General features: G+C 35.9%; 3 protein-coding genes across 3 annotated transcripts; 2 read left to right on the top strand and 1 right to left on the bottom strand.

Annotated features, from left to right (window-relative positions):
• Positions 1 to 9162: 9162 nt before the first annotated feature.
• Positions 9163 to 16712, top strand: LOAG_01148 (immunoglobulin I-set domain-containing protein; the record flags this gene model as incomplete). The annotated part of the gene is made up of 24 exons (XM_020445659.1): positions 9163 to 9259; positions 9356 to 9412; positions 9671 to 9838; positions 10177 to 10402; positions 10491 to 10582; positions 10748 to 10920; positions 11175 to 11298; positions 11368 to 11446; positions 11569 to 11789; positions 11898 to 12031; positions 12550 to 12706; positions 12804 to 12981; positions 13096 to 13241; positions 13359 to 13523; positions 13600 to 13710; positions 13926 to 14164; positions 14374 to 14607; positions 14729 to 15004; positions 15218 to 15370; positions 15494 to 15614; positions 15736 to 15914; positions 16010 to 16094; positions 16188 to 16264; positions 16457 to 16712. The coding sequence occupies 24 exons, from the start codon at positions 9163 to 9165 to the stop codon at positions 16694 to 16696; spliced, it is 3732 nt and encodes a 1243-aa protein (XP_020303903.1). The 3' UTR covers positions 16697 to 16712.
• A 2879-nt stretch (positions 16713 to 19591) lies between these two features.
• On the top strand, positions 19592 to 25176 carry LOAG_01149 (hypothetical protein). The gene is made up of 11 exons (XM_020445660.1): positions 19592 to 19884; positions 20118 to 20341; positions 20486 to 20663; positions 20818 to 21835; positions 22198 to 22278; positions 22596 to 22679; positions 22776 to 22859; positions 22974 to 23407; positions 23738 to 23836; positions 24171 to 24308; positions 24684 to 25176. The coding sequence occupies exons 1-11, from the start codon at positions 19615 to 19617 to the stop codon at positions 24747 to 24749; spliced, it is 2676 nt and encodes an 891-aa protein (XP_020303904.1). The 5' UTR covers positions 19592 to 19614; the 3' UTR covers positions 24750 to 25176.
• A 735-nt stretch (positions 25177 to 25911) lies between these two features.
• LOAG_01150 (hypothetical protein) lies at positions 25912 to 26323 on the bottom strand (the record flags this gene model as incomplete). The annotated part of the gene is made up of 2 exons (XM_003136690.1): positions 25912 to 25940; positions 26164 to 26323. The coding sequence occupies 2 exons, from the start codon at positions 26321 to 26323 to the stop codon at positions 25912 to 25914; spliced, it is 189 nt and encodes a 62-aa protein (XP_003136738.1).
• Positions 26324 to 26428: the final 105 nt, after the last annotated feature.

Consider the following 26428-nt stretch of genomic DNA (forward strand, 5'->3'; position numbering starts at 1 on the left):
TATATATATATATATATGTATATATATATGTTAATGATAGATAAATGAACGAAGGAAGGAATGGCTAATTCTTGGAAGATTACATCCGGAATCTAAAAAAGAGCTGAAATCTATGAGGGGAAGCTATGAGGCATACGCATTCATTTTTAAGTGCTAATTCATCGGTTTTCATTTGTATCCAGACGCTGACTGATATCAGTCGACAATTTATCAACTTCCATTACACCCACATTTAATTGCACACAGGACGGTCGCGCTGAAATTTGGAGATCAGTAACTATGCAATCGTATTACACTTCATCAACATATGATAATCGACAACTAATTAATGAAATTTCACGTACTTTTCGCGCTTTATTTCCATTATTTTCTTTGTTTTTATTCTTTCCATTCTTATTTTAATGCGGTATCCACTCATTCAACTGCCTTTCAACAGCTAACTTTGAACATTTCAGTTCTCAGCTCTTGAAACTTGCTTTATTATGTACATTAATATATAACATTTTTTTTCGTTCCTACAAGTGAATTCTATCCTCTATTAAAAAAAAAAAATGCTTGAGAGATGACAAAAAACCTCAAGATATCGAAGTCACAAATCGACTACAGCAGGAAAATTACAAATACTTCTAATATATCGAATTGTTATTACTCGTTCAAATTACTTTTCTAAAGCTTAAGAATCATTAAATCTTAAAAACTTGCGAATAAAAAATACGTTTCTGTTAATTGGAACAGTGTACTTTATGTCTCAATTATAAAACATGGTGTTCCAGGATTTTAAATCCTACCTACAAAGTGGTATAATCCTACCTACAAAGTGATAGGATGACTTTATGAAAAAGCTTGTTGCATCACACTGCAACAGAAGCATTTTTACAAGAGCAATTTTTTCATATTGATCTAATTCATCTTCTGGAAATGGAATGGATGTTATCGCAAACACAGAATTGATTTTTTACATTAATTCCAGATGACATTGTTCTTTTTTAATTCGAAATCAAAGAATATGATAACTTATGAATAGCCATTTTTCACGCACTTTCAAACTAAAAAGCATTTTAGCTGCTCGAAGACACAACTACTTAGAAATGTTCCTCTCTTCCTTCTAAGCGCAGTTCTGCATACTTCTTGAGCTCCATGGTGACAATGGAACTATGTTAACTAGGTAATTCATAGTGCTTAAGTAACTCCTTGGGTAACTCATGGTAACTCATAGTGCTTTAAACTTCGTAAACCGTGTTCATAAGTATTGTATTACAAAATACATATTTGCAATGCTCTATCAGTTTTGTACCAATAAAAGATATTAGTTTTATTGCCAAAACATTTGGCAATAAAACGCATTTTCAAATTCTGTTCAGATAGATGTGAAATCCAAGCGTATTTCGACCTTCAAATTTCAATTAAGCCCTTAAGCTTCCTGCACTAATTCCTTCATTCCATATTTCACTTGATCTTCGGTTTTCGGTATACTTTCAACTGCTCCACGCATCATTGTGAATATTAAAGGAAAAAATTTTGTAGTTTCTTGAAACTGTATAAAAACACGAAATGAGACTTAAGTTCTCAACCTGTATTATTCTGTTCTTCTGCACTAACTCATCCGGATATATTCCAAGCTTATTGCAGAAATTATCTGATTTCTTTTTTTCTAAATTCGAAAGACATTGAAAGTATTGTGCACTAATTTTTGGAAAGGTTGATCTTAATTTTTGGATTTAACCGGTAGTTTAAAAGTTTCATCGGGATGAATGCTTCGATTAAGTTCAGCGATTGTTATTCGGTGATTGTTAGTGAGTGGACAGAAGCCTTACTGATCGGGTTGGGTGGTGAATATAAACCACGTTGTAAAATATGCAAGAAGAGGAGTGAGCAGTTGGTTTAAATCAAGGCATTTCGCCTCTAAGGGAAGAGAAGTGAAGCGAGCCACCTCTCTAGCTACCCTATTTTTCTCTTAGCATTTTGGTTAGTATATTGTGTTGTAACCTATCCCCGACCTTTATTTTCAACTACCAGTTTCAACGAATTCACCTCATCTTTTCCTCCTCCTCTAACCCCTTATTCCCCTTTCCAGTCCATTCTGGTTTAGCCAAAAGGCTAATAATAATCGTTCCCTACTCTGTCCAGATCAGGACAGAGTCGCTTATTTACACACAATTTATTCTCAGTCTGCTTTATTCGCCAATACGCCTTATTATTCAAACCTTTCAGATTATGAAAAAAATTTCATTTATTTTAGATTTTGTCACCCAAATCACCTTTTTCATATCATCATTATTGATATGTCATCTCTCGTTTCATCTTTCTCTTTTATCTTTATTTGTTGTTGATGTTTTTAATCCGATAGTTCCAAAATCGCTATCAATTCTTGTACATCTTAGCCACTCAGTAATTCCGATTTTAGAGTTGTTATTTTCGTGTCAGAAACATTGTAACATTCATGACACTTAGGAATCACAAATTGCTTGTGAATTTTTAATCAATTTTCATAAATCCTTCGGATGATATCTTGACAGAAATTTCCAGTATTATCAGTCGGAAAAACTTTGTTACTAAAAACAGATTTGATTGAGGAATTTTAAGATTCGGCACCTAATTGATTTGTATTGTTCCTTGGAGCAGTAGTATGTTCTTTAATGTCCTTATATAATCAAACTAATATACTAGGGTGAGAGACAAAATTATCATCAAGAAGAAGCTTCTTTAAATCGATGAAAATCTGGGAGGTAAGGAAATCAGTAAGTACTATCGTTCATCACCATGCAGTGGTGTTACTTTTATCTAGAGTTGTAAAAGAGGTGAGAAAAGAGGAGACGAAATGGGTAAAGAAGGCTTATAATGGCTTGTGCCAACTTTCGAACCCTTGTTAATGAATTAATTAAAGAATGGAATAAAATTAATGAATTAATAAAATGAAAACCTACGATCTACTCATCTGTCTTTTTACCACTGCTCCCTTCCGGTACCCTCTGGTGACTATTGGCGCAAAAAAATAACTCTTTTTTTTTTGTCCACCTATTTTCACGGTCCACTCCCACTCTGCCTTCTTTCCTAAGCCATCAATTTATGACAGGTGCAAACAGATTCTCTGAGAGAATAGTGCTAAATTATTAACCAGAGTTTCACTACATCTACTTATGCTTTTCTCACTAGTTTGCACTTTTTTTGTTTATCCCTTACAGTTCTTTTAAATATTAATGAGGCTATCTATACTTGATTTAATTGGTTTCTTGAATTTCTTGGAAAGCCGGTTCAGGTGGTCAGCTCGGTAACCACTGTTTTTACCTTCAAATATCATTCGGCTTCTAGTTGTTGCAAAAATTGACAAGTCGTTATTTGTAGTGAAAAATGAGCTGAAATTTGTACTCAGTCATGAAAGTTACAAAGTGAAATGGTCCGCTAAACATACTCAAGCAATTTTTATTATTTGTTCTGTAGAAGTTGAACTCTTTCCTTCTGAACTTTTTTCTCCGAAGAATTTCAGATTTTGCTCTTGGGAAGGCACAGTTTTCTACTTCACCATTGAATGTGTGGATCTGATTTCTTTCTCGCTCCAACTTTTTCGAAATTTTTCAGCTGGAAGAAATGCATTCATCTGATTGTCAGTTAGTTTGCCGACATGACAAATTATCCTTTTTTCATTACATCTTTTCTTCACTTCCAAAGAATTCATTTGTCAAGTTTGTTCGCTTTTGGACATCACTATATCCTCTATAAAAATTTAACGGGAAACAGTTCATGGGAATTGAGAATAGCTATATAACGTTAGTAGTTGGAAATAAACATTATACTTCAGAGGTCGAAGGCAGCTATTGATTTCAACAGTCAGTGAAACTGCATTAACGATCAAAATTTTCATTTCGCCGCTGCTTAATTTTCATTTTTTGGCGCCACTGAGCAATATTTCTTAGGGCAGAAACTGTTTTATAATTGCTGTGTAATTTTCTTTTAAGTCGTTTAATTTCATAAATTTGCATATCCTGTGATTTGCGCACCTTTTATTGGCGTCAAATATGCGCATCGTTTGTTGAACAAAGATTTGTAAGTCGGGATTTTTAAAATCTAGAGTACTTTGAGCTGGAGGAGTGCAATATATAAAGATACAGTAAGCAAAAAATTCCGAAATTTTATTTTGCATTTGTGTAATGGAGAAGCACTTCGCTCTATCGGCGCTAAATTTCTATCAGCAAATGCATATCCTTCGGCCTATACATTATTCATTGATCTATCTTCTGCTTCTTTTGGCATTTTGTGACTTTCTCAAATTGCTAATTGCTTTTGGCATATAAGTGGTTCGATTTTCCGAATAAGCAAACATACACATGAAAATATGTATACATTCGCTAACTCATCACTTTTAGAATATCACTAAAAAAGAGATCTCGTTCACTTTTAGTCAGACTAACTTTCATTCTTTTCAAAAGGCCACATTAAATTCCAATTCATATGATCTGCAATGTAACGACATTTCGATATAAAATTGCCTTGCAGCTTGTTGCTTAAGTTTGAAATAAATTATTTGAAATAGGTATTTGTCAATCGAAATACTCCCACACTGTACATTACGTGGATATTAAGTGAGTAATTAAATTTTGATTTAATCGATCATTTTGTAATGTATGTGTAGTGCTTTCCACTAATGAAAGCTTGGACGCATACCATGAGTTAAACATAAATAAACACATCCAGCTTATAGTTCGGAAGCCTTTCAACGTTAATTTATATCAGAAGACGATCTTTCAGTTTCATCTTTCCTCTGCTTGCTGTCGATTTGATTTTGATTGGTTTTGATTGGACTTTGATTAAAGTTTGATTAGTTTCATATCATATTTAAATTTAGGGATCAGTATTAGTAACGGAAATATCACAGAGTTTTGTAGGTTATCGGGATCAACCTTATCACGATTCTTAGTCAGCTTGCTTAAGTGATTCCGGATGTGAAGGTCAGTTTCTAATTTACATTAATTTGCACAAAGAAATTCGGGATTATATAAATTTGGTAATTTAATTAACTCCATTGATAATTTATCGATAGCACCAAAACAGAATTAGACCGAAAATTCAGGCAAGAACTCTTGAAACCTACTATAGCTTTTTTTTTCGAGCAGCACTTACGAAATAGGTTTTCGTTGCGCAAGTTCACTGCTCTTAAACTTTGATCTATAACATTCTCAGGATCCTCTGTGTGTCTAATCCGAATTATCAATCTTGTTTTTTTTTTTTTTTGGTTTAATTTGACTTTTCCTGCACGTTTTGATTTATCTCGATATTGGCTTAACTGATATCTCCATTTTCACCTATCCTTGTCTTCGGCTGGTAGAAATTTCTTTTCAGTAGTTTCTTATTTTTGCTTTCGAAATTCTTCCGAAGTTTTTGGGAAGAGTGCCTGTAAACATTTTGATGGTTATTAATTACTATCTGTTGACAAATAAATATTCCGCATTATCGAGCTTCAACAAACTTTGCTGTAACACATTGATTTAACGATGGATTTGATATAATGTCTTTCTTGCTCTCTTTTCTGATATATCCCTTCAATTTTGTGGTTAACTTTTCACATATTCATTTTTTTCAAACTTTGTAATGTTTAAATATAAAAATTCAAACTCTATAATATTTAAATTCCCGAATGATTTTTTCCAAAATGAGCAAATTAGTTGACCCGAAAGACACTGATGATCAAGTCACATCACCTTTCTGAATAGATGAGGATACAAAGTGACTGTAAATAACTGTCATAAGGTCAATGAGGGGAAAGAGATAACAATGGACACTGTAAAGTGTAATGACCCAGAATGTTATTTGTTGGTTTTGGATAGTATTATTTGCTCTGTTTAATGGTTAATTTCCAACTGACCTCACTGTTTCATTAACTTCCTGCTCTATATCAACCTAACAGGCCAGTCCGCTCCTTACGCGATTTGTTTACCGCTTTTCCCCTACTTTTACTGAAAATCCCGGGATATTCGGTAATCCTGGTTACTCTTCGAAACTGAAAGATTACAGTATTTGTCCACTTAACAGACACACCACAATATCATTCGTTCGGACTAAAGATCAAACTATTCCTATCGATGCCTCATACAAATACTCCTGCCTCATGCAATTTTGCTGTTCTCTATGTGGCCTTCCTTGTACTCCCAGTTGTCGTCCTCCCCATTTCAAATTCTCCGTAGTTTTCACGAATCCCTTGATTCCAAAAACTTATTAATTAGAAGGTAAGGAAAAGCACCTCCTAATTAGATGTCTTCCAGAAAATGCATGGAATAGCAGAGATAATCTGGAACTAAATGTACACACGAAGGAAATCAAGAGACAAGTAGCACGCACACATTGCCTTCGAAGCATCGCTAGTGCCGAAAAACCTTAACTTCAATCCCTCTTAACGGCGTCACTAATTATATCAGAAATGAAGGTTCTTCAATACTTCAGCCATAGTGACAATTGAAAAGATGCTGTTTGATGTTGTGGTATTCCAAATTCCCCATCTATTTGGAAGTCTCGAAGCCTAGAAGTTTTCTATAGAAATTTCATGTTCCACTCATTTTTTCCCTCTATATGTCATGAGATACATGTTGTTCAGGCCATATGCATTGCAATTACGAGAATTTACATACAATACCAGAACTTAACTTTAAAACCTGCCAATAACTAGTATAGTCCGCTCTTTTTTCTGATTTAATATTAATGCTCTCACAGATCCCTTTTTTCTCCACTTTTTTTCCCTCATCGCCTCGTACAGAAAAATATGGAGTTGTGCCCAGAAAATTGTTAGAAGTTCGACAGATGCTTCCACTTCACGATATTGAGTGTGAAATTCCCTACCTGATAACAATCTACTGTGAATACTACAAAATTATTCTTGTCCAATTTCTGAATTTACCTTAATTCGCCTTCATGGCAAAGCCAACTAGTGGTGTTCCTTCGTATTTTCTCCCGCACCTCCTTATCCCCAAGTTTAAGCTTGATTCCATTTCAATTGGTTCATCCATTCGCGATAGCTGTTTATCGGATTGGTGGGAATTCAATTTACACGATTAAAGATAATCAGAAAGCGCATCCTGAAGTGATCCAGGATGTGGAGCGAAGATGACAAGTGATCCCTTACTAAAAGAGGCTGCCTTAGTTGAGATGAAGTGGGAAAATATGCACATTCAGGATGGGCTAATCATTTGCAATACGATAAGCTTTGTTTAATCCTATTGTTCGATCTGTTAATAAGCAAAATTAATATTCTTATAATGGGACCGGCTGGGAAATTATTTCCGGCTGTTCCGTTATGAATCCCTTCAAGATATTGTTTGTTATCCGTCAGCCCTAATGATTTAATTGTCTGTAATGGCAGCTGTCGTCATGAATATTTTTTGCTTAGGAATTCCAACTTCAGCATTTTACAATACGAGATCATCTAATGCTTTCACAACTAAAACTACGGTTTCACAATGTCATTGATCTTTCACCTGGAGTAAAGTTCAAATTCTAGAAATACTGATAATGATTTACAAATAAAATGTTTGCTAAAAAATTAAACGGAAGGCTGGAATATGATGAAGTAATGATAATGAAAGTGGGAAATGGAGATATTGAGGCATAAGGGGGAGATTAATTAACGACCTGCCATCACTTATTGTTTGTCTATAGCGCAAATGAAGAATTTTGTGAGAATTGATGAAATGCATTAAAGGATATTTTGGAGAAATGTCAACTAGTGATGGTTTTTAGAATGGTCGCTTTAGCGTTTCAGGCGCTTTTTTATATCAGATACTTTACAGCACTCGCTCGCAGCAGCTGTCCATGAAAGGCTCACTGTTCGCTTTGGGTGCTATCTTTAGACATTAATTCAAATGAGAAGGAATGAATACAGACTTTACTTTGTCTCATTTTAGGGGGACAACTGGTACTCTCTTCGTTTGCAAAGTAATAAACGCCGCTTTCTATCCCAGTTGTTTTTTTTATTCTGCCGACAGCAAATCTTTCCACTAATGGTCAAAAATTTCTAAGCCAGGTTTTGTCATTCTGGTTATTTCAGTTCCTTTTTGTTGACCGATAACTCTGGTTTGACTGTATTTAGTCTGGACACCATCGCTGTGCGGAAATTGTATTAGTTAGGTAATTCCAAACATGTGAATATATTTCTAAAAGTTTCGAGCAAGACGTACCCAAGCTAGACATTAATGCCTGAAATCACAGACGAAAGGGAAAAGATTTGAAGGATAGGCACATCTAAATGAAATCAGCTTCAATATACCCTCAGAGTGGGATACAGAAGCGCAGTCCGGCAATATTAGCCGGCCAATTTTACTATTTTGGCAGAAAAAAAACCACTGATATATGAATTTGCATATCCCACGTAGCTTACACGGTGCATACATACTATAAAAATATTGAAGAATACCCTTTCTTTATTTCACATATTTTCTCACGCAGTAGACAGTCATTTCTCCTTTTTTTTTGATTGTCTCCTTTGCCTCCCCTTCCTCTCAACACAGCTTTGCGTCAATTTCGTCATAAGACAAATCGTGCGGATATAACTAATCGGGTGGTTTTGTTCATTTCTTGGGAGTGGACTGCTTTAGCTCTGTAGATGATATAAGATGGCATATAGAGCGAATGTCCATTTGGTTGGTTATTGATTTGCATATTAATTTATCCGTTTTATTATGGTGAGCATATTGGGAAGCAAGGATCTTGGGCATTTATGGTGTGTAACTTTCGTCCGTTTCAATTTAGTCGTTTTTGCTTGAATTCAGAAAGTTTGCTTCACTTTCTACGTTCAACTTTTAGTAACAAGCAGAGCTTTTTCATGTTGGTGACGTTTGTGGCTTACTAAAGCACTCGATAAGTAGAATAAGGATGTGCCGATTTAGGATAATATATGCGATGACAGCTGTTCTATTCATTTCCATCCTTGGTGAGCTTGAGGTTCCCTTCATTTGTCATTCTACTCTTTGGTACCTTCCTTTGTATCCATCCTCCGTCATATATCTTTGTTTTCCATAAGTAAACATAGATAATCAGATCGCTCCTTCACAGAATCGAAGTTGATTTTTTTCATTTTGAAAAGATAAATAGGCTGAAGCGCTGACCGCATCAACTTTTCCTGCAACGTCATTAAGTTTCTGGAGGAGTTCTTCATAGTGATATTCCAGTGATTGCGATGAAATGCTGGTTGCCTTGCTTACCACCATAGTACTGCAATGGCTGCATTTAGCATACGGTGTCGTCCAAAATTTTTTTCAAGGAAGAACCGAAAAATCAGGTCAGCTCATGCTAATTTTAAAGCATTTTTTTGAATTTGTCACTTTCCATTTCGCAGTTTAAAAATGGGAAATAAAACAGCTTCTTGGTGTTCCAGAGCGTGTTACTTGGCGAAGATGTACTCCTGAAATGTTCTGCTCATCAGTCACCATTGGTCAGCCAGTGGCGAAATAATGATGGCAGTCTTTTGGGGCAAGTTACTTACCCTTTTAACTTTTCGACTGTTATCGTTCACCAGGAAGAACTCGTCTGAGGTGCTTCAAGCAATTCCTTTTTGAATTTTAATATTCTTTGTACTTGTTTACATCTTAACGAGTACGACACCGAAGGTGAAAGTCGTAGGAGCCACTTGTAAGGTGGCAAAGTAAATTATAATAGATTAAGTAATTACTTTGCAGTTTTCACGATGCAGGGAAATTAGCAGGGCATGAAGGTCGATACAGCTATGTGACCCATAGTCCAGATGAAAAACACTTAAAAATTGAAAATGTGACACTGAGAGACGATGGGTTGTTTGAATGTCAAATGATACATCCCAGCCTGGGTGCTTATCGAACATCTGCCTCCGTCAATGTCTTAGGTAAGGTAATCCCATCATTCATCTCGACGGTTTTTAAAAGGTTGTTGGTTGTGAACAATCAATCCGTTTTCATGGTTTTATTGAGTGTTGTTGGGAAGCCATTTTCTTAATAATGATTTGTCAGTGCGATATCACCATTCGAAATATATTTGGTCATTTGAAAGACAGCTGTGAGATATTATAGTGAGTTTAAGCATATAATTTTATTCCTTGCAAGTATCGGTAAAACTTGTTCGTTAAATATGGTAAAATGGAGGGATACACTTTCAGGCACTCAACCCGTTGTTTCTTGTATGATCTGCACTTTTAACATCCTTAATAGCATTATCGATTTGCAGTGCCGCCGGAAAAAGTTATTATTATGGATATTGATCCTGGTTCTGTTATTAATGTTGTCGAAGGAAATGATTATAATCTGAGTTGCTTGGCAGTCAATGGAAAACCTCATGCACTTATAAATTGGTATATTTACGGGACGAAGATTGACGACAGTGTTAAACGGTGGACGGAAATGAATACAAATCGTACAGTCACCGCTTTCGCAACGCTCTTCTGGAAGCCCCGGTACATTTTTGTTAAAATAAGTTCTCTTAATTTTTAAATGTAGACGAAGTTTTGTATTCCAGAGCTTTACTTTTTTTTCCTTTTACAGGAGAAGTGACACTGGAGCGGTTCTCACTTGTGAAGCTTTGCATCCGTCGACTTCTACTCACTTCAAAGTGAATATCACACCAAATGTGCTATGTAATCTTTTGAAAATTATTACTTGAAGTAGTGACCACCCTTTCACATTCCATTACGGTGTAGTGGAATTTTATCCGTCTACAAAAAGCAATTCTCGCACAGGTTGGGTGTTTAGCATTATCGAAAGGCTCTTTTTTTAAAACTAGTTCTTGTTTCTCTTTTCAGACCCTTCGGAAATGCCAAAGATAGATATTTTAAGCCAGCCTGGTCTTATAAAACCTGGCGATAATATCACTATGAAGTGTTCAGTTGTCGGAGGCAATCCACCACCCAGACTTCTTTGGTTTCTTCATGGGAACCTTATTGGTAGCAATTATACGTATGATGAATCAGCGGAAGTATGTTGTTTAGTCTGAATATTCCTATATACCATAAGTCTGTTGTTCATTTTAAATCTTGTCTTGTTTTGCAGTTCAGGACTCCCCTTCACTCCTCTCTCTCCGGATTAGCAGACTTTTTGAAAGAATGATAAGAAAGTTACGTGATGATATATTATCATAAACTGTTGTAATACAATTTTTCCTCATTGGGACTTTTACCATAGGAAACAAAGATCGTTTTTGCGCATCATGTGTATATTATATATTTTCAGGAAACTGTAAATATTTATTCAATAATAGTTGATGCAAATGATAATGGTGCTGTGTATGAATGCCAGTCAACAAATTTGGCCGATGATGAACCTCTTTCTGAAGGCATTCGTCTTTCTGTTTCATGTAAATTTTTGAGATTCTAGTAATAGGAAATTGTGTTTTTAAATCTCCTGCAAAAATTTTAAATTCTAGATGCTCCTCGCAGCGTTGAAATATCCGGTGAAACAACTACACGTATTGGACGTATTGTTGCAGTGCAATGTAGAACAGGGTATGTTAAATGCTAAGTAATGTTTTGCGCATGACCTGAATAAAAGCGCATGATTAGGAAAAGGAAATGATAGGTTTCAACGATCATAGGAATTTCCGACCACGTCATGATATAAATTTTAGATTATCGAATCCAGCAGCCAGGATTTCTTGGCTGATTAATGGACAGACAGTACAGTCAGTGAATCATTCATATTTGGAGCAGGCCACCGGTACTGTTACTGTTTCAAATCTATCCATAATTCCAACTGATATAAATGTAATCAAGCATCAAATTAATGTTCAATGCACTGCCATAAATGATGAAGGAACAACAAGCAAGCAACTCATTATTCGCATCTTTTGTAAGTTTTGTTTTCTTTTGAAATGTGGAGATTATTGAAGTTAATTCTCACGACTGAAAATTTTCAGTTTCGGTGTATACTTTCAGTAATTGTTATCTGGGTTTATAGCACCACCCATGAAACCGATTATTTATGGATCTGAAGGGATGGCGCTTCGAGAGGGTGAAACTTTGAACCTTACATGTGAGTCTCAAGGAGGAAATCCACTGGCGACGTTGACGTGGTTCAGGGGTATCGAAAAGGTTCAAAATTTTCTTTCTAAACTATAATTCAAATAGTAGGTCTCTGATGGAAGCTAAAAAGAGAATCTCCATGTAAACAAATAGCAAACATTTCAAGGAAGTTAGCTTTTGGTTATTGAATGTGGGAGTTTCTGCACTTCTTTCAAAGATTTCTTTTTTGAACTTTTTTTTAATCCTTTTCAAGGATTCTGTTGTTATAGCGAAGTTCCAAACACAAACATAAAATTCGCTGGAAAGAGGTTAGGCTATTGGTAGTTTAACACTTGTCTTGTGTCCACTGTATCGCGTTAGTGTTCTTCATGCAATTGTTATGCACGTATGCTTATTTCTGAATGCCCAACTGTTTACTGATGATGTTAGAACATCAGTTGTACAGTACAGGTACCTGAACTTTCTACATTCCCATGAAAGAAAAGAATGCAAATAGGAACGCATGAATTCATTCGAAAACAATTTTCGTATTTTCATCTTGTCCTTTCTTAGTGTGTTATCAACTTATCAGTATACAATATTTTTAGCTTAGAGGAACAAGAAATGCTGTATCGGGTGACATTTCGCAAAGTGTCGTATCAGTTCTCCTTGATCGTACGATGAACAATCAGCAATTAAAATGCGAAGCCACGAATGGCGCTCTAGATGAACCGCTTGTTGTCACAAAAACCTTCGTTGTTTTATGTCAGTGATAAGATTTTTGGGTTTTAATGTCTAGTTAGACCAGTAGATAAGAGAAGTTGAGATAATTTTGTGCATTAAAAACAAAAAGTATTTTCAGTTCCACCACGGCGAGTTACTGTGCGTCAGGATGACCGAAGTAAGCGATTGATTGTAGCGGGAGAAATCACGAAACTTTTTTGTTTGGTCCATTCTTCGAATCCAGTAGCGCAGTTGATGTGGACTTTCCCTGTTGTCAGTTCTGAGCTGTTGTTTGAAGAGAAACGCAATAACCGATCGTGAGTCGAATTAATAACACAGTTATACATGCTTTCGCGGTTTGAATCGCTATCTTGTTCAGTGCCACAATTCAAGTTTATCTTGAATGTTTCATCGATTTCAAATATTTGAAGGAATCAAGAATATGGTGGACATGAAGTGGAAAGTGTTATTGAGTTCATTCCAACGGAAGAGATGGATGGCGGTGAGGTTCAGTGTACTGCATCACATCCACAGTGGGTTGAACAGAAAGTTGCAATATATCCATTGAATGTACTTTGTGAGTTGCATTGTTTAGTTAACACAAAAAACGATGTCTGCTGCGATTTTTTTCCTACTCAAAATTTAAGAGATTTACTTTACATAATTTTCGCAGGTCGATGAATGCAGTTTTTAGATGCTCCACGAATGGTAGTAAATGGGCCTTTAACGATTGTCATCGGTGAGGGTGATGACTTCAGAGAAAATTTAACATTACGTGCTAATCCACCAGTGAGTACTTGGAGATGGCGAAAAGATGGTTCGCATTTTGAACACGGGGTCGGAGCCATCACAGCTAGAGGTACATTTTTTAAACATGCTTATTTTCAATATTTCGTGGACCTCTTTGTTAATTGACTTTAGGAGATTTATTGCAGGGCCTATCTTGTCTGGACGTTCGGTGACCAGATTTGATAGCGGTCTCTTCACGCTGATAGCGGGAAACGGTGTTGGCACGGTCAATGTTACGGTCCATGTAATTGTGGAATGTAAGTTTTATTATCTTTTCCTGAATTTTCCCTGGGTTAATAATGCCTGCGGGAAATTGATGAGTTTTAGCTTGTTTCGACGAAAATCTCGAAGGAATTATTGTGAGATGTATAAAGGAATTTGGAATGTTTGTTCTGCAAATAAATTATGCTAATTGTTTATCCGTAATTGATGTCTTTTTTAGGCAATTTTTATCTTCTTTTTTGATGTTCAGATGCAGCGTACGTAACGCACATAACTTCACCAGTGATGGCTTCCGCAGGTGAAGAAGTAGTTATGGAATGTGAAGTGGATGGCGTTCCTAAGCGTGATGGTATGGTAAAATGGTTACACGGGGAGCAAATTATTGAAGGCGTGTCACTTGTTGGACAAACCAGAGCTGTTATGCGACTTAATGCTTCATTTGAAACAAATGGTGCTTATACCTGCCTTGCCGATAACGGAAAAGGGGTGGTTAGTTGTCTTCATTTACGTCTTTCAAATGAATTTGGTTATGGTGCGTTTGGTTCTATGTTCTTAACCAGTAGTTGCTACTATAATGCAATTTGGATATCCTTTGTCAATGCTTTTGAGTAGGTGAAGAATGTGTATAAATCGCAACGACTTATTGGTCGTCGTAATTTAGTTTGGTGTTAGGTTTTAGGATTTCTATATTAATTAAGGCTAATCGCACTGTGGCATATCTGTTGGTGAATCGTGCACCAGCAATCGTTAGACAGCCATCACTTTTACGAGCAGCTGGACCTTTGGGAGGACGAGTACAACTGCGCTGTAGAGCAAATGCAGTTCCAGATGCTCATTTCCAGTGGATCGTTCCAGGCCAGTTAAGCCCAATTCGGCGTAATAGTTCTAAATATTCCTTCACAACCCTTCAATTGAATTATTCCACATTTGAGGTTGGTGTCGTTTTCGTAATTTAAAATAATTTTCTAGTCTTTGATAAATCTTCAAATTTAAATCATATTTGGAAATTTATAGAATAGTTATTAAAAAGTGTGAAAGACGTTTAAATTCCAGGGTGTGTTTTATATTTCTTCTCTGGATCGTTACGACTACCAGCATCCAGTAAAATGTTTCGCAATAAATAGGTATGGAGAAGATACTGTTGAGATCCGGGTCAGTCCGCCAACGGCCCCAGACACTCCGGTCTCATTACGTGTTTCAAATATTACGAAAAATTCTCTTTCATTTAACTGGATTCCTGGTTTTGATGGAGGTTCGGAACAAATATTTGAAGTGCGTTACCAGACATCTATGGAAAATGTTTATCATATCATTAATTCGTCATTTCCGGTTAGTTCTTTGGAATGTTTAAAATTTCACACCATCGTTGTTGGATAAAATAGGTTAGGTGGCAAACTGCATTTCATTTATCAGCAAGTTTTTCGGCTACTGCGGGTTTTTTATAGAGAACCCATATACATTGAATGAGGTTGAAACATGAAGCATGCTTTTATTTTTCTTAGTCTTCTGTGCATACTCTTTGGATCTTATGAGGAATTTTAGGAAGTAGAAATCCGAGGATTGGAACCGGCTTGCCTGTATGAAATCTCAATCCGTGCACGGAATAAACGTGGCATGGTGTCAGAATTTTCTCGACCACCTATTATTGTGTACACGAAAGACGAATACGGAATGGACGTTGTTAGTGTGACAAAGGTTAGCGGGTATCTTATGTTTTGGAATTTCCAAGTCTTTGATAACTCTAACTCATGTTAGCTGCTTTGAAGGATTGGACTATGAAACGGTGTCTTCTAAAAATGACTGGTGTATTAGTTTTAGAAAGATTCTTTTCCTGTGCCAGTGATCGTCGTATTTGGTGTATGCTGCGTCATTCTGCTGTTAATAAATTGCTTCCTGCTCTGTTACATGCATCGACGAAAACAGAAGAGGAAGATGCAAGGTGGGTTTGATAGCGTTTGATTCGTTCACTACCTGAAGTCCTTGCAAGTAGATTTTAATTAGTTTCGCTCAATAATGCTAAAGGTAGCTCTTGTGCTATTTGCTCTAGAATAATGTTTCAGAAAAAACGGAGATGGTGCGAAATGCTAATAATAGTGGTGCAGATGTAAGACTGGTACAGATGTACGGAGCGTTAACTAATGTTGAAAGCCCATGTAGGCCAGATTCGACCAATACGAACAGAAGCGAATTAGGTCATGAACCAGATTCTGAAGATGACCGGAGTTTGCGAACAATGATTGTATGTGTTGGTTTCTTCTTTACAAATATTCCCTGTTTCGCGTTTCACTCCAGTGCTTTATTTTTTTTTTCATTTTGAGTGGTATTTTTTTTGAGGAAGTTAGTCCAAATGGATATGTGCAACAAGTGGATCCAGTCAATTACTATGAGCGGGAATGTTTGGTTGAATATGAATTTGATCGTAAGTCATAACTTTCTTTAACTTATTGTCTAAATCTTAATTTTGCATTTTTCTTGTTTTTATTGCTAAAGAATGCCACCTGTCGCTTTTTAGCAAATTTGTATGGTGGTGTTATCAAATCGAGTACGTTGCGAGGATCATCGCATAATTACGTCAATCTTCGCTGTCCAGTACTTCTTTTCTTTTTTTGAGTTCTCTTCTTTGTTTGAAATAAATAAAAAATATCTACATGGAGTGTAATTCTTACATTAATTGATGTGTACAAATGGAAATCTCTGTAAGTTTAGTAATTTAGGATTAACTTTTTTCCACGTCATATTATTAAATGAAATTGTCAGTTACTGTAGAACTTTTTTATTTAGAAGGCATCAGAAAGCAGTGATACAGCTGTTAACTTTGCGAGTGGAGATTCATTATCGCTGATGGATGTAAATGATGGTTCTCCACGCCGAATACATAAACCACGTATCATTGATACCAATTCTTCAACCAATTTGCTCGCAAATAATACCACACCGCAAATGTTGAGCACATTTTTACATCGTGGTGGAATACATACCACTCCATTTAATTTTGCGCATATTGATGGTGACCTCGTGTAACCTTTGTTTCCAAAAGCTTGATGTTCCATGCAGAATACTTAGGTTTAATTATTCATAGTGGTCTTCAACGTTGTAAAATTATTCCAAGTCCAAAACAGGCTTATTCCAAGTGCAGGCAGGAATAAAAAAGAGAAAATTATAACCTTTATGGTTGCTTGAAATAGCAAACAAATACCATTTGCAGCTTTTCTAATTACTCAATACGTCACAGTCAGTATGCTTTTATTAATATGCATTTATATTGCTCTGAAAACGTTAACTTGGTTTTTGCGACGGGTTTTCTTTTTTTTTTATTCAGAGTTGTGCTTCGCAGTGACAACTATCCAAAATACTTAACTGTCTTTGAATTCCACATTTATGAATTGCAAATTTAGTTTCATGTTTCTACTATTTTCCTTTTTGCCTGAAATGAACAAAGGAATTAGTGCAACTAATTTAACTATGATTTCAGTCACCCACACCCGTGTATGTGTTGCCTTTTTTGTTAGTTGGTGCTGAACTATTGTTTTCCTTAAATAACTGCCCCATCATTCATTCGCTGACTCTATACTATCTCCATTTCATTCCTACTTTTTTCCTTTGAATTTTAATTTTTTGGGGTTCAAATACAAACATTCATTTAAAATTTTAATTTTTTGAAGTTCAAATACGTTCATCCATTTTAGACAAATTTTATCAATTGCGCAGCTTTGTTGATTCACTAATCCAGTTTTGTTAGCAGATGTACTTACAAATTCCGTCTTGAATTTTGTTTTTTAGTTATTGCTGGTTTGCTCAAACTTTTACCATCTTACAGTTAGTGGTTATTCATGTAAGTTGAATTGTTAATAATAGTGCATGAACATTATAGGAAGTCATACCATTATTTTGTGTTGTTTTAATGCAGACTTTTGATAAACACGGTTTCATTTTGTCCCTTGATATAGTGAACCATTCTAATCAACCAACCCAACCACTGGATAGGTTGAAATCGTCGGAATCGTTAATTACCTTAGGTGGACTGATGCTTGTCCTTGTCAAGTGCATGGTTGTGACTTTGATATGCTTTACTAATTATTCTTACAGCTTAGGTAAGATTTCAACATTTGCGATCCGCTTGGCTTAAAATTGGTCCTTGTGGTCTTTAGGAGAACTGAGAGCCGAAATGTTTTCCCAACAGTTGTATTTTCAGAAGCGAATTGGGACGGACTTCCCTGCGAGAGAAAAGGTCAGTCGAGTTGGCGTAAACAAAGCAGTTGTTTACATCAACTTCGTCATGGTTTTTCGCATTTCAGATAATTGAGGTAATGTGCTTGGGTTTCAGACTAAAAACCGTATGGCTATTGTATTTGAGTCCAGTATACCCTTAAGTAGGAGAGAGGACGGAGAGGTTGGAGAGTATTGAGGTTTCGGGCAAAGGTTAGGAAATAGCCATAAGCTCTCGCTAAGAGTGTTAAAACTATATGTTAGCCTCACTGAGATGGCCTCACTGATATAGTACATGGTTTCTTATATGTTGGCCAAATGTTTCGAAAAATTGCCATGGATACGGCTGTATGCAAACATATAGGGTTTGAGTAAAGAGGTGAGGTGTGGTTGGGTGGTTGCCTAGACGAGATGGCCTCACTGATATACTCACGTTCCTGTGCACAAACTTGATTTGGTACCGAATGCCTTGCTGCTACTTACTGCCCTATGTATTCAATGTCCATATTCTTCTGGTTGGCTATTGTCATCTCGTTACTACCCAACAGCGTTTCGAACGACATACACTGCCTACAGATCATATTGTGGTACTTCATTTTTATTCTTTCATGAGCTATTATGATAAAACTGCTTCCTCTATGTTAACTGTTGAATTTACAACTCAACAAAGTGCTATGAACTCCGCTCCATTCTTAACTGGAGCTCAGAAGTTGCTCACAGGGTTACTTGGGATTTTCTAAAATAATGTTAGCTTTACCTAGTCTAGACTGTCTTTACAGAGCGCTGTTGAAATTACTACCATCTTTTATAGGGAATAATTCTATGTCCTTTAATTTACTCTGAGACCTTAGATATTAGAAAAAAGGGTAGGATCAATTACGTGGGATTGTTCCCGAAACAAAGATTTGGATCTCTCAAAGTGCTGAATTTTCGATTTGAGTAATATGAAGACTATGCCGCACAGGTACATTCATCCAGTTCCAATGTTTCTATCGCCGATTGGGTAGTTGTCATCTCAGATGAATCAAAGGTCGAGTTCCAAGAAAAGTTTCTGCATGGAAAAGTTTGGTCGGGAAATTCAAGATTAAATTTTCAACCGCATGGACAAACGGAAAATTTTTCCGCTCATAACAATGTGCTTTCCGTTTTCGAGCTTTCACAAGTAATTCTGCAAACAAAGTGCAAACAAATTGAGATAAGTTTATTGTTTCCATCACGAAAAAATTGTTCGCCTTGGTTGCGAACTCCTCGAGAAATTGTTTCACTCGAAAGAGGGATAATTCCCATATGAGAGATGAGACCTTCGATTGCTTGCCTAAAGTGAAAGGCGACTGCATCTCCCAACTGCAGTAACTCGCTATCAACGTGATAATTTCAAAAGGACTATTTGTTCCTGGAGAGTTATAATCGCAAATTTTTTTCCCCGGGATTAGATGAGAATTTCGCCTTTTGAAGGATCGATTAGATAGTCTTCAATTAGAGACAAAGAGGTAGAAAGAAAAAGCAGGGTGGTTGGTAGTCCTTCTAACTCCTAGTCTTCTAAACCGTCTTTATTATTCATTGAAGTACAAGCTCCTTTGGGATGAGTCAAAAATTAGTCAAAATTATGGAATTTGTCTAGCTATGATGTTAAGGAAATCTCCTTTCTTGGCTTTCTTCAGGGGTGGTAAAGTTGCTTCATTTTGATTAAACTGAAATCCATTAATCAATTAATCATTAAATTTGACTTTCAGATGTTTCTCAGGTCAAATCGAAGCACTGATGGTCATTCCTATATGGAGTATAGAGCCGATAAGAATGTCAACTTAATTTTCTCCAGTGGTGTTACTGAAGTGAATGCAATCAATGGCCGTTGGGCTCATGTTTCGGCTATTACTTGGCAGTTACCTGTGACTGGTCAAATCACCTTTGGTTCCAATATTTTAAATGGTCTGAGTCGTCAGCTTCATATTGTATCAGTTAGCAGTAACCACAATGTTAACATGACTATTTTCGACGCACAGGTTGACACTTTCGAGATTTCCATCTTGTTCTGTATTTCTTTAATTACCATTACTTGTCTAAGTATAATGGTTCAGTTTCCGTTTTAAAAACATGCGTGAAATTTCTTCTAAGACTTTTGCAATTTTGTGACCTAACTTTTACCAAGAATTGCTATAATTTGTATGATGATAGCTATCTTTACTTTAGCTTTGCTTTGAGATTTTTCGTATCTTAAACTAACAGTATTATTCAGATGCAATTGCGATATGGAGATATTACCGTACAGATAACATCAGATTGTCGTTTTCTGAGAATAACATCAACACTGTATATGGTTAATGTAAAAACTACTGTATTGCCTTTTGAAATTACGATTTTGGACCAGGAAATGATTGTGCGATGTGAAAATGAACGAGCAGTTATACAATTGCTCCCCAATTCGTCGAATATCATCATCAGCACAGATCAATATTCCAGGTATTTAAGTTTTCAACTAATTGATTTAGAACATTCGTCGCGAAATCCAACATTTTATGTTTTGTAATTTCTAAAAAAGTTGGTTATTTGGAATAGTTTTTTCACTTTCTCTGCTTCATAGTATAAGATTAGCACTTTTCATAGAGTGGTCATTGATCGCGGAAGAGAAGCGGTCGTCCTAGGAGGTCAAGAAGTACGTCCTGCTGGTAATATAAATCTTTTATCAATGCAGTTAAAAATTTTACTGGAATCTGGCAATATCAGCTCCATTCATGCATCCACAAATCGTTCACAAATTACTATGCAGACTACCTCAACAAGTGTTCGCATTTTCTTTCCATCAGATTTAATTCCTTCCTTTTTTCTGAGCGCAAACATTGAAATTATATTGATGGATCTTTCGAAACCCATTTTTAGCGCAAACATGAATTAAATAACTGCAATAATTCCTTAATTTTTATTTTCATGTGTTACAGATGACTTCAACAGCTGCGCAGCATGCCGTGGATATTATCGGTGGAAGAATAAGTTTACAAGTTTTCACGGGCAACGTTTCAATGCATATCGTTGCAAACACTCATTTAGAATCATTGCCAACCATGTTAACTCCGTTTCTAACTTCTCAAGATCATTTTCAAGATATCATAGTGGATAATTTCAACTATAATTTCCCCGCGGATGAACTTAATAATAGCAGTGATAATACGGTATCAGCCACACAAGTACCACTTACGATGGCTGTCCATTCAGTTTCAGATGAAAATAGTGATTTTCAAGCTGGGGTTGCTACAGCAACTGATCGCCATATTTATGAAAGTATTACCGAATCAGCTTTTACGATCCCTTTGCTTCCTCTTTTAACACTGTCAACCACAAAGCATACCGACACAGTTTCACTTGTATTTCCTGAACAATCATCATCGACCGTTTTAACCAGCAAGACAACTTCAATGCCTTTAACTTCTAGCGGAAGTACAGCTCTATCGTATTTTGATAATACTTCACTCATCAGTTTTATTACTGGAGCTACAAAAATGGAACAAGTTAGCACCTCAATGAATGTGCCTAGTTGGCCAAAAGTTGGAGAAACAACGGCAGCATCAATTGTTTCATTAAATACGTCAACAGTGGCTTCTTCAGCCACAATGAAGACCAATTCTTCATTTACGCTAACATCCGTGCCTTCGAGTATGTTATCCAGTTCACCAGCTACTCTGCTTTCAGCCATTTCGCTTATTCCGGTTGAAACATTGACCACCAGCCGTAGCAGTATGCCGGTCATTTCTCGCATCCCGCAATCATTTATTAGCACTTCCACAACAAGTAGCTTTGGTAATGTTAATGAGGTTGTGGTTTCTGACAAAGAATATCCTGATGATGTAAATCGTGAGTATGTTCAAACCGATTTTATCGAATTTAGTTGGGATAATGTTGCAGAAAGCAGTATACCTATTACAACGACTGCCATCGTAATTGTCACCACGGTGCACACAGGTAGATTTGCCGCTTCCTGTGTAATTTTGAATTTTGAAGAATTTTTGAGGGAGGCAAGAATAGCAACTTCTACGATTTTCAGAAATGCCAAGTAATGTAGCATTTAATGTAACCCTCTGTTAATGATGGTATAATCGACTGCCCTCCATAATCGTGCATGATTTATCGTAGGGGAATCATAGTGTTGCTCGTTCTACCATTCTTTTCAATCCGTTACCGCTTAGAATCTCAATTTTTTGGATAATCTGATCTTCGACAGTCAGGATTTTGCAATATATCATATTCCATAAATTTCAAATTGGTATATATCAGCTGTGAAATTGTAGAAAGGAGCAAGAAAAATGTTTATTTTAAAATTTTAGATGCAGGACTAAGTCTTGCACAGCAAAAAATGCGAAGTACTAAGTGTATTGAGATAGAATCATCAGAAAGGCAGAATACCCGTAAGTTGAAGTATCATTGCTGTTTTTCACGGCTTGTTTGTGGTTTATAATTTTTTCTTTGAAAATCAAATGCTTACAGGGTCAGTTCCAGTCATATCTATTACTTTTGTAAGGAATTTAACAATGCATTGTTTTCAACGTTGTATTTATTGATCAAGTTTAATTCTGACTTTTGTTTGTTTTGATGTTTCGATTACCTGAGCTGCATATTTTACATTTTGTGTAATATCCTTTCTTCCTAAGATTCAATATTTTCTGATGCTTGCATATGCTAAGAACCTAGCAGAGCTTACGCTGATGACCGCTTTTATTTGTAGCACTGTTTACCAATGAACCAGCAGTAAAGGCCACATCAGAAGCGACAGTAAAACCGATTATTGTGAAAACAAATCGTTCAATCGGTCATAATTTCATAGTTTTTTATTAGATACTTAAATGATTCCTCATTTATATTCTCTTCTACTACTGTTACTCTTTTATCGCTTCAGAAATTCCAGGTTCAGCATGGACTCCATTTGCTTCTCTACCATTTGAATTCCCACCAACTGTTCATTACCCGTCCACTGTTTCAGTTCGAAAGGGTTGTTCATTTCATGATTACCTCTTTTCTTGAATAATGCAATGGCGATTTGTATATATATATATATATTAGAGCTCCTTTTACTTCAACACTTCAGATATGCTTTGCGTTTCAGGCAGTTTCATCCTACAAAATAACGGAGCAAAGAGTGAAATGACTTTTGACGCAAATGAAATTCCAAACAATAAAGAATGGAATAAAAGTACTTTAATTGTCCCTGCTGATCCAATGATCAATTTTTTGAAAGAAATTTTCGGTAAAATTGTGCAACATGGCTCTCCAAGAAAAGAAGATCAAAATAGCCATGAAAATCCAGGGACTGAATTCGAACAGCAGCAAAATTTCTTTCCCAGTAGCAAATTCAAACGTGCATTATCTAGCTTCGAAAATGAAGAAATCTACGAGCTTCAGTTGAAAATCCCACTTGATATCAATTTAACGGCCGCGGATTTGCATCGTCAACTGTTAAAAGTATTGAAAAAATTTGTGCTTTTCACTAGTTTGCATGAAGGACGCTTACCAATCAGCGAAGATGCAATACGGATTAAGGTCAATTTTAACCTTGTTCCTCCTTTAGCTTTGTGCTTAAGACTCGTTTAGTTTTGTTTTTGTTTTGTATGGGTCAACCTTTTTGATTGTTTCTATGTTGAGTGCACATGCCTATTGTACTATAGAGGGTAAAACCTTTAAGCCTAGACGTGCACCAAAAATTACTGAAATGTAAAATAAACTGGTGCAACTCAGAGTTTGCCACCACTTATCAGCTTAATTTCTATTGATAGCATATTTAAATATTAAAATTGAGGCTTATCCAGTAATAGAAATTGCCTTTATTTTAATTAAATTTTTTGTTCTTTACCCATTATTTAAAAATTTCAGATAACAAATATGGAACGAAACGGTGAATACCTGAAAGTACTTTACTCAGTATCTGTTAACGCAAAGGTAACTCCGTACACAAGTGGTTGTAGTGCTGTGGTAAGCTATTTCCTTTAGAAAGTAAATCGAAATTTATCTGCACTTTCTTATTTCAGTTCTTTCCACGATATCAGCTGTGTTTAATGAAAAATAATAATAACTGGAAATGCCAAACTAGGCATGTACTTTATTACACACTTTAAAGCAGTAAAGCATTTTCCTTTGGCACAGTGATGGGTGACGTAAAGGCCACTACTAACACCATGGAAACCAATAAGAGCCTACGAGTGTTCTTTCAGATTTGAAATCTCTGTTTATTTGTTAAGGATAATTATTGCAAAAATCAAATTTTGTAGTAAAAAGATTCAGTGTAATCGATCATAACTTATTGAAGATAAATGAAGCATCCAATTGCACCGGAAATCTTGAATTCAGTAGTGCTGACTTAATATTCATCATAATTGGTTTCCTGATTCTTTTATTTTCTACCGGTGCTTTATTGGTTTGCCACAAGCAGTGTCACAAGCTTGCGGTAAGAATTGCTTTCTAATAAGTGATACTTTCAAGTCAGTGAATATCACACAGTAAATCGTCATTTTATGTTATATGATATCGTCCTTGTCTGACTTGACTATTAATCAAGCACAATTCGGTCTGCAATAATTATGTTAACTGGCAACTTTATTTATTACCATCGTTAATTCTTTTCCTTTTTTCTTTTTTTTCAAAATCTTTACAAAATGTTCCGTTCAAAGATCGATCAGCATGCCAACCATGATAAGTGCTAAATGGAAGTCGAAATCAGTCTTTTGATTTTTTAAAGAAATTTTTTGTAACAAAGTTTGAGAACTCTGGTTCTGTAAAATGTAATGTCTTTAAATTTTTGTTTGTAATAATACCGTTATAGGATCTTTCCGTAATCAGTTTGCTCATGGGGTGTTTCCTGAAACTGTTTCCGATAATACTGGAGTAGCAGTCATTATGAAGCACTGATATGAAGCACACATGAAGACATGAAGCACTGACTTGCTGTTTGAACTGACTTGACATGAAGCACTGACTCGCTGTTTGCTACAGTATTGTATCCAGCAGGTTTCTTCATTTTCAAGAATGCGCTCAACTGCATGTATTATCAAGAAAATTCTCTATGCATCACCAATTGTTAAACTATGTTTGCTCAGGCTTTGGTGATCTGCAAAGCACTGCCTCAGTTTTGTTTCGAACTGATAATTTTTTTTTTTGTCTAAACTGTTTAATTGTAGTATCTCTCTATAGTTAATTGCTTGTAATTATCATCTTTTTAATTTCCCATGTAGAACTTTGCATTTGCTATGAAAAAATATACGATGCGCTTTTGTCTGCTCACTCTCAAAGACATTTATTCATTAAATACAATGCGGCAATTTGTATCAGGAACAAGTTAGGACTTTGAATCTGTGTCCTCATGATACCGTTGCAAAGGTGCCAAGCACAAATGCATACATCCAGAGCACCTGAAGAAGTGAACTATTTCCAAAGCTAACAAAAGGATTACCATGGGGAATTTCATCACGCAAAACCTTACAGCACTCTTTGAAGACCCATTTCCTAATTTAAGTGCATATCTATTGTGAAAACGGGTGTGTGTCATTATCGGGTGAATACTTCTGTGAATTTTGCTTGTCAATTATTATTACCCTTATAAAAAGTAATAGTATTTCATGGGGCTCAAATTAATATTCTAGATAAGTTATTGTTTTTGTTATATAATAAAAACAGAAATATTGAGGGAATTTATGGAAGTGATTATCTGCTTTATTCTAATTCCGTCTTCTGCTAAAGTTTGCGCTTTATTGACAGAAAAAAAACCTCTGCTGCTGATGATCTGAGTGCACCCTGGCTGTACATTTTCATTTCGACCATTAAATACACAATTTCTCCAAATATGAGTTTCTCCTACAAGTAAAAATGCTTACAGATTTGCAGTGGAGAATGAATCATCCTTGTCTGATCTACGCTAAACTTCACTTGACTGAGTTGCGTATTTTTGGGCTGAATAAATTAAAAAGGATTTAAATGGTCTGGACAAAACCGTACCACTATTTTTGAAAGTGAATGCCATTTTCATACAAAAGCCATTATCACAAGCCTGCCTTTTAACATAAACTCCTAATGCATCCTCTGACTGAAAATGACAAATTGTATTTCAGAATATATTCAAGGAACGAGAAATTTACAAAATCGTTTCTTCATTTCAAATCATGTGTTTCTTTGATGACTCATATTGTTGACGCTGTTGCACGCATTACTAAATGTGAACAGAGATGTGCTTTCACTGCTTAAGTAACACCAACTACGCCATTTTTTTCGAATAAACTTCACTGACGAATTTTTGCTCAGTGAAAAACTTGCATTAAACTTGTCACCACATTGTTTCATTTTCGGAACGAAACGAATATTTTCAAGCCATTTCTTCCAGCTCCAATCTTGGATATCATCCAGGAATCCTTCGGTATCAATTGTTGTACAAGCATAACATTTCATTGTGGAACGTCGTCCACTAACCATTGTTGTTGTCCGAAGCAAAATCAAAGTAGCAAGCACCAGCTTGTTGCCGCATAAAATCAAAGTAACATTAAAGTTTCTTCCAAAATTTAAAGCACTTTAATGAGT

The sequence above is a fragment of the Loa loa genome, assembly GCF_000183805.2.
Source record: "Loa loa unplaced genomic scaffold supercont3.25, whole genome shotgun sequence".
Lineage (NCBI taxonomy): Eukaryota > Metazoa > Nematoda > Chromadorea > Rhabditida > Onchocercidae > Loa > Loa loa.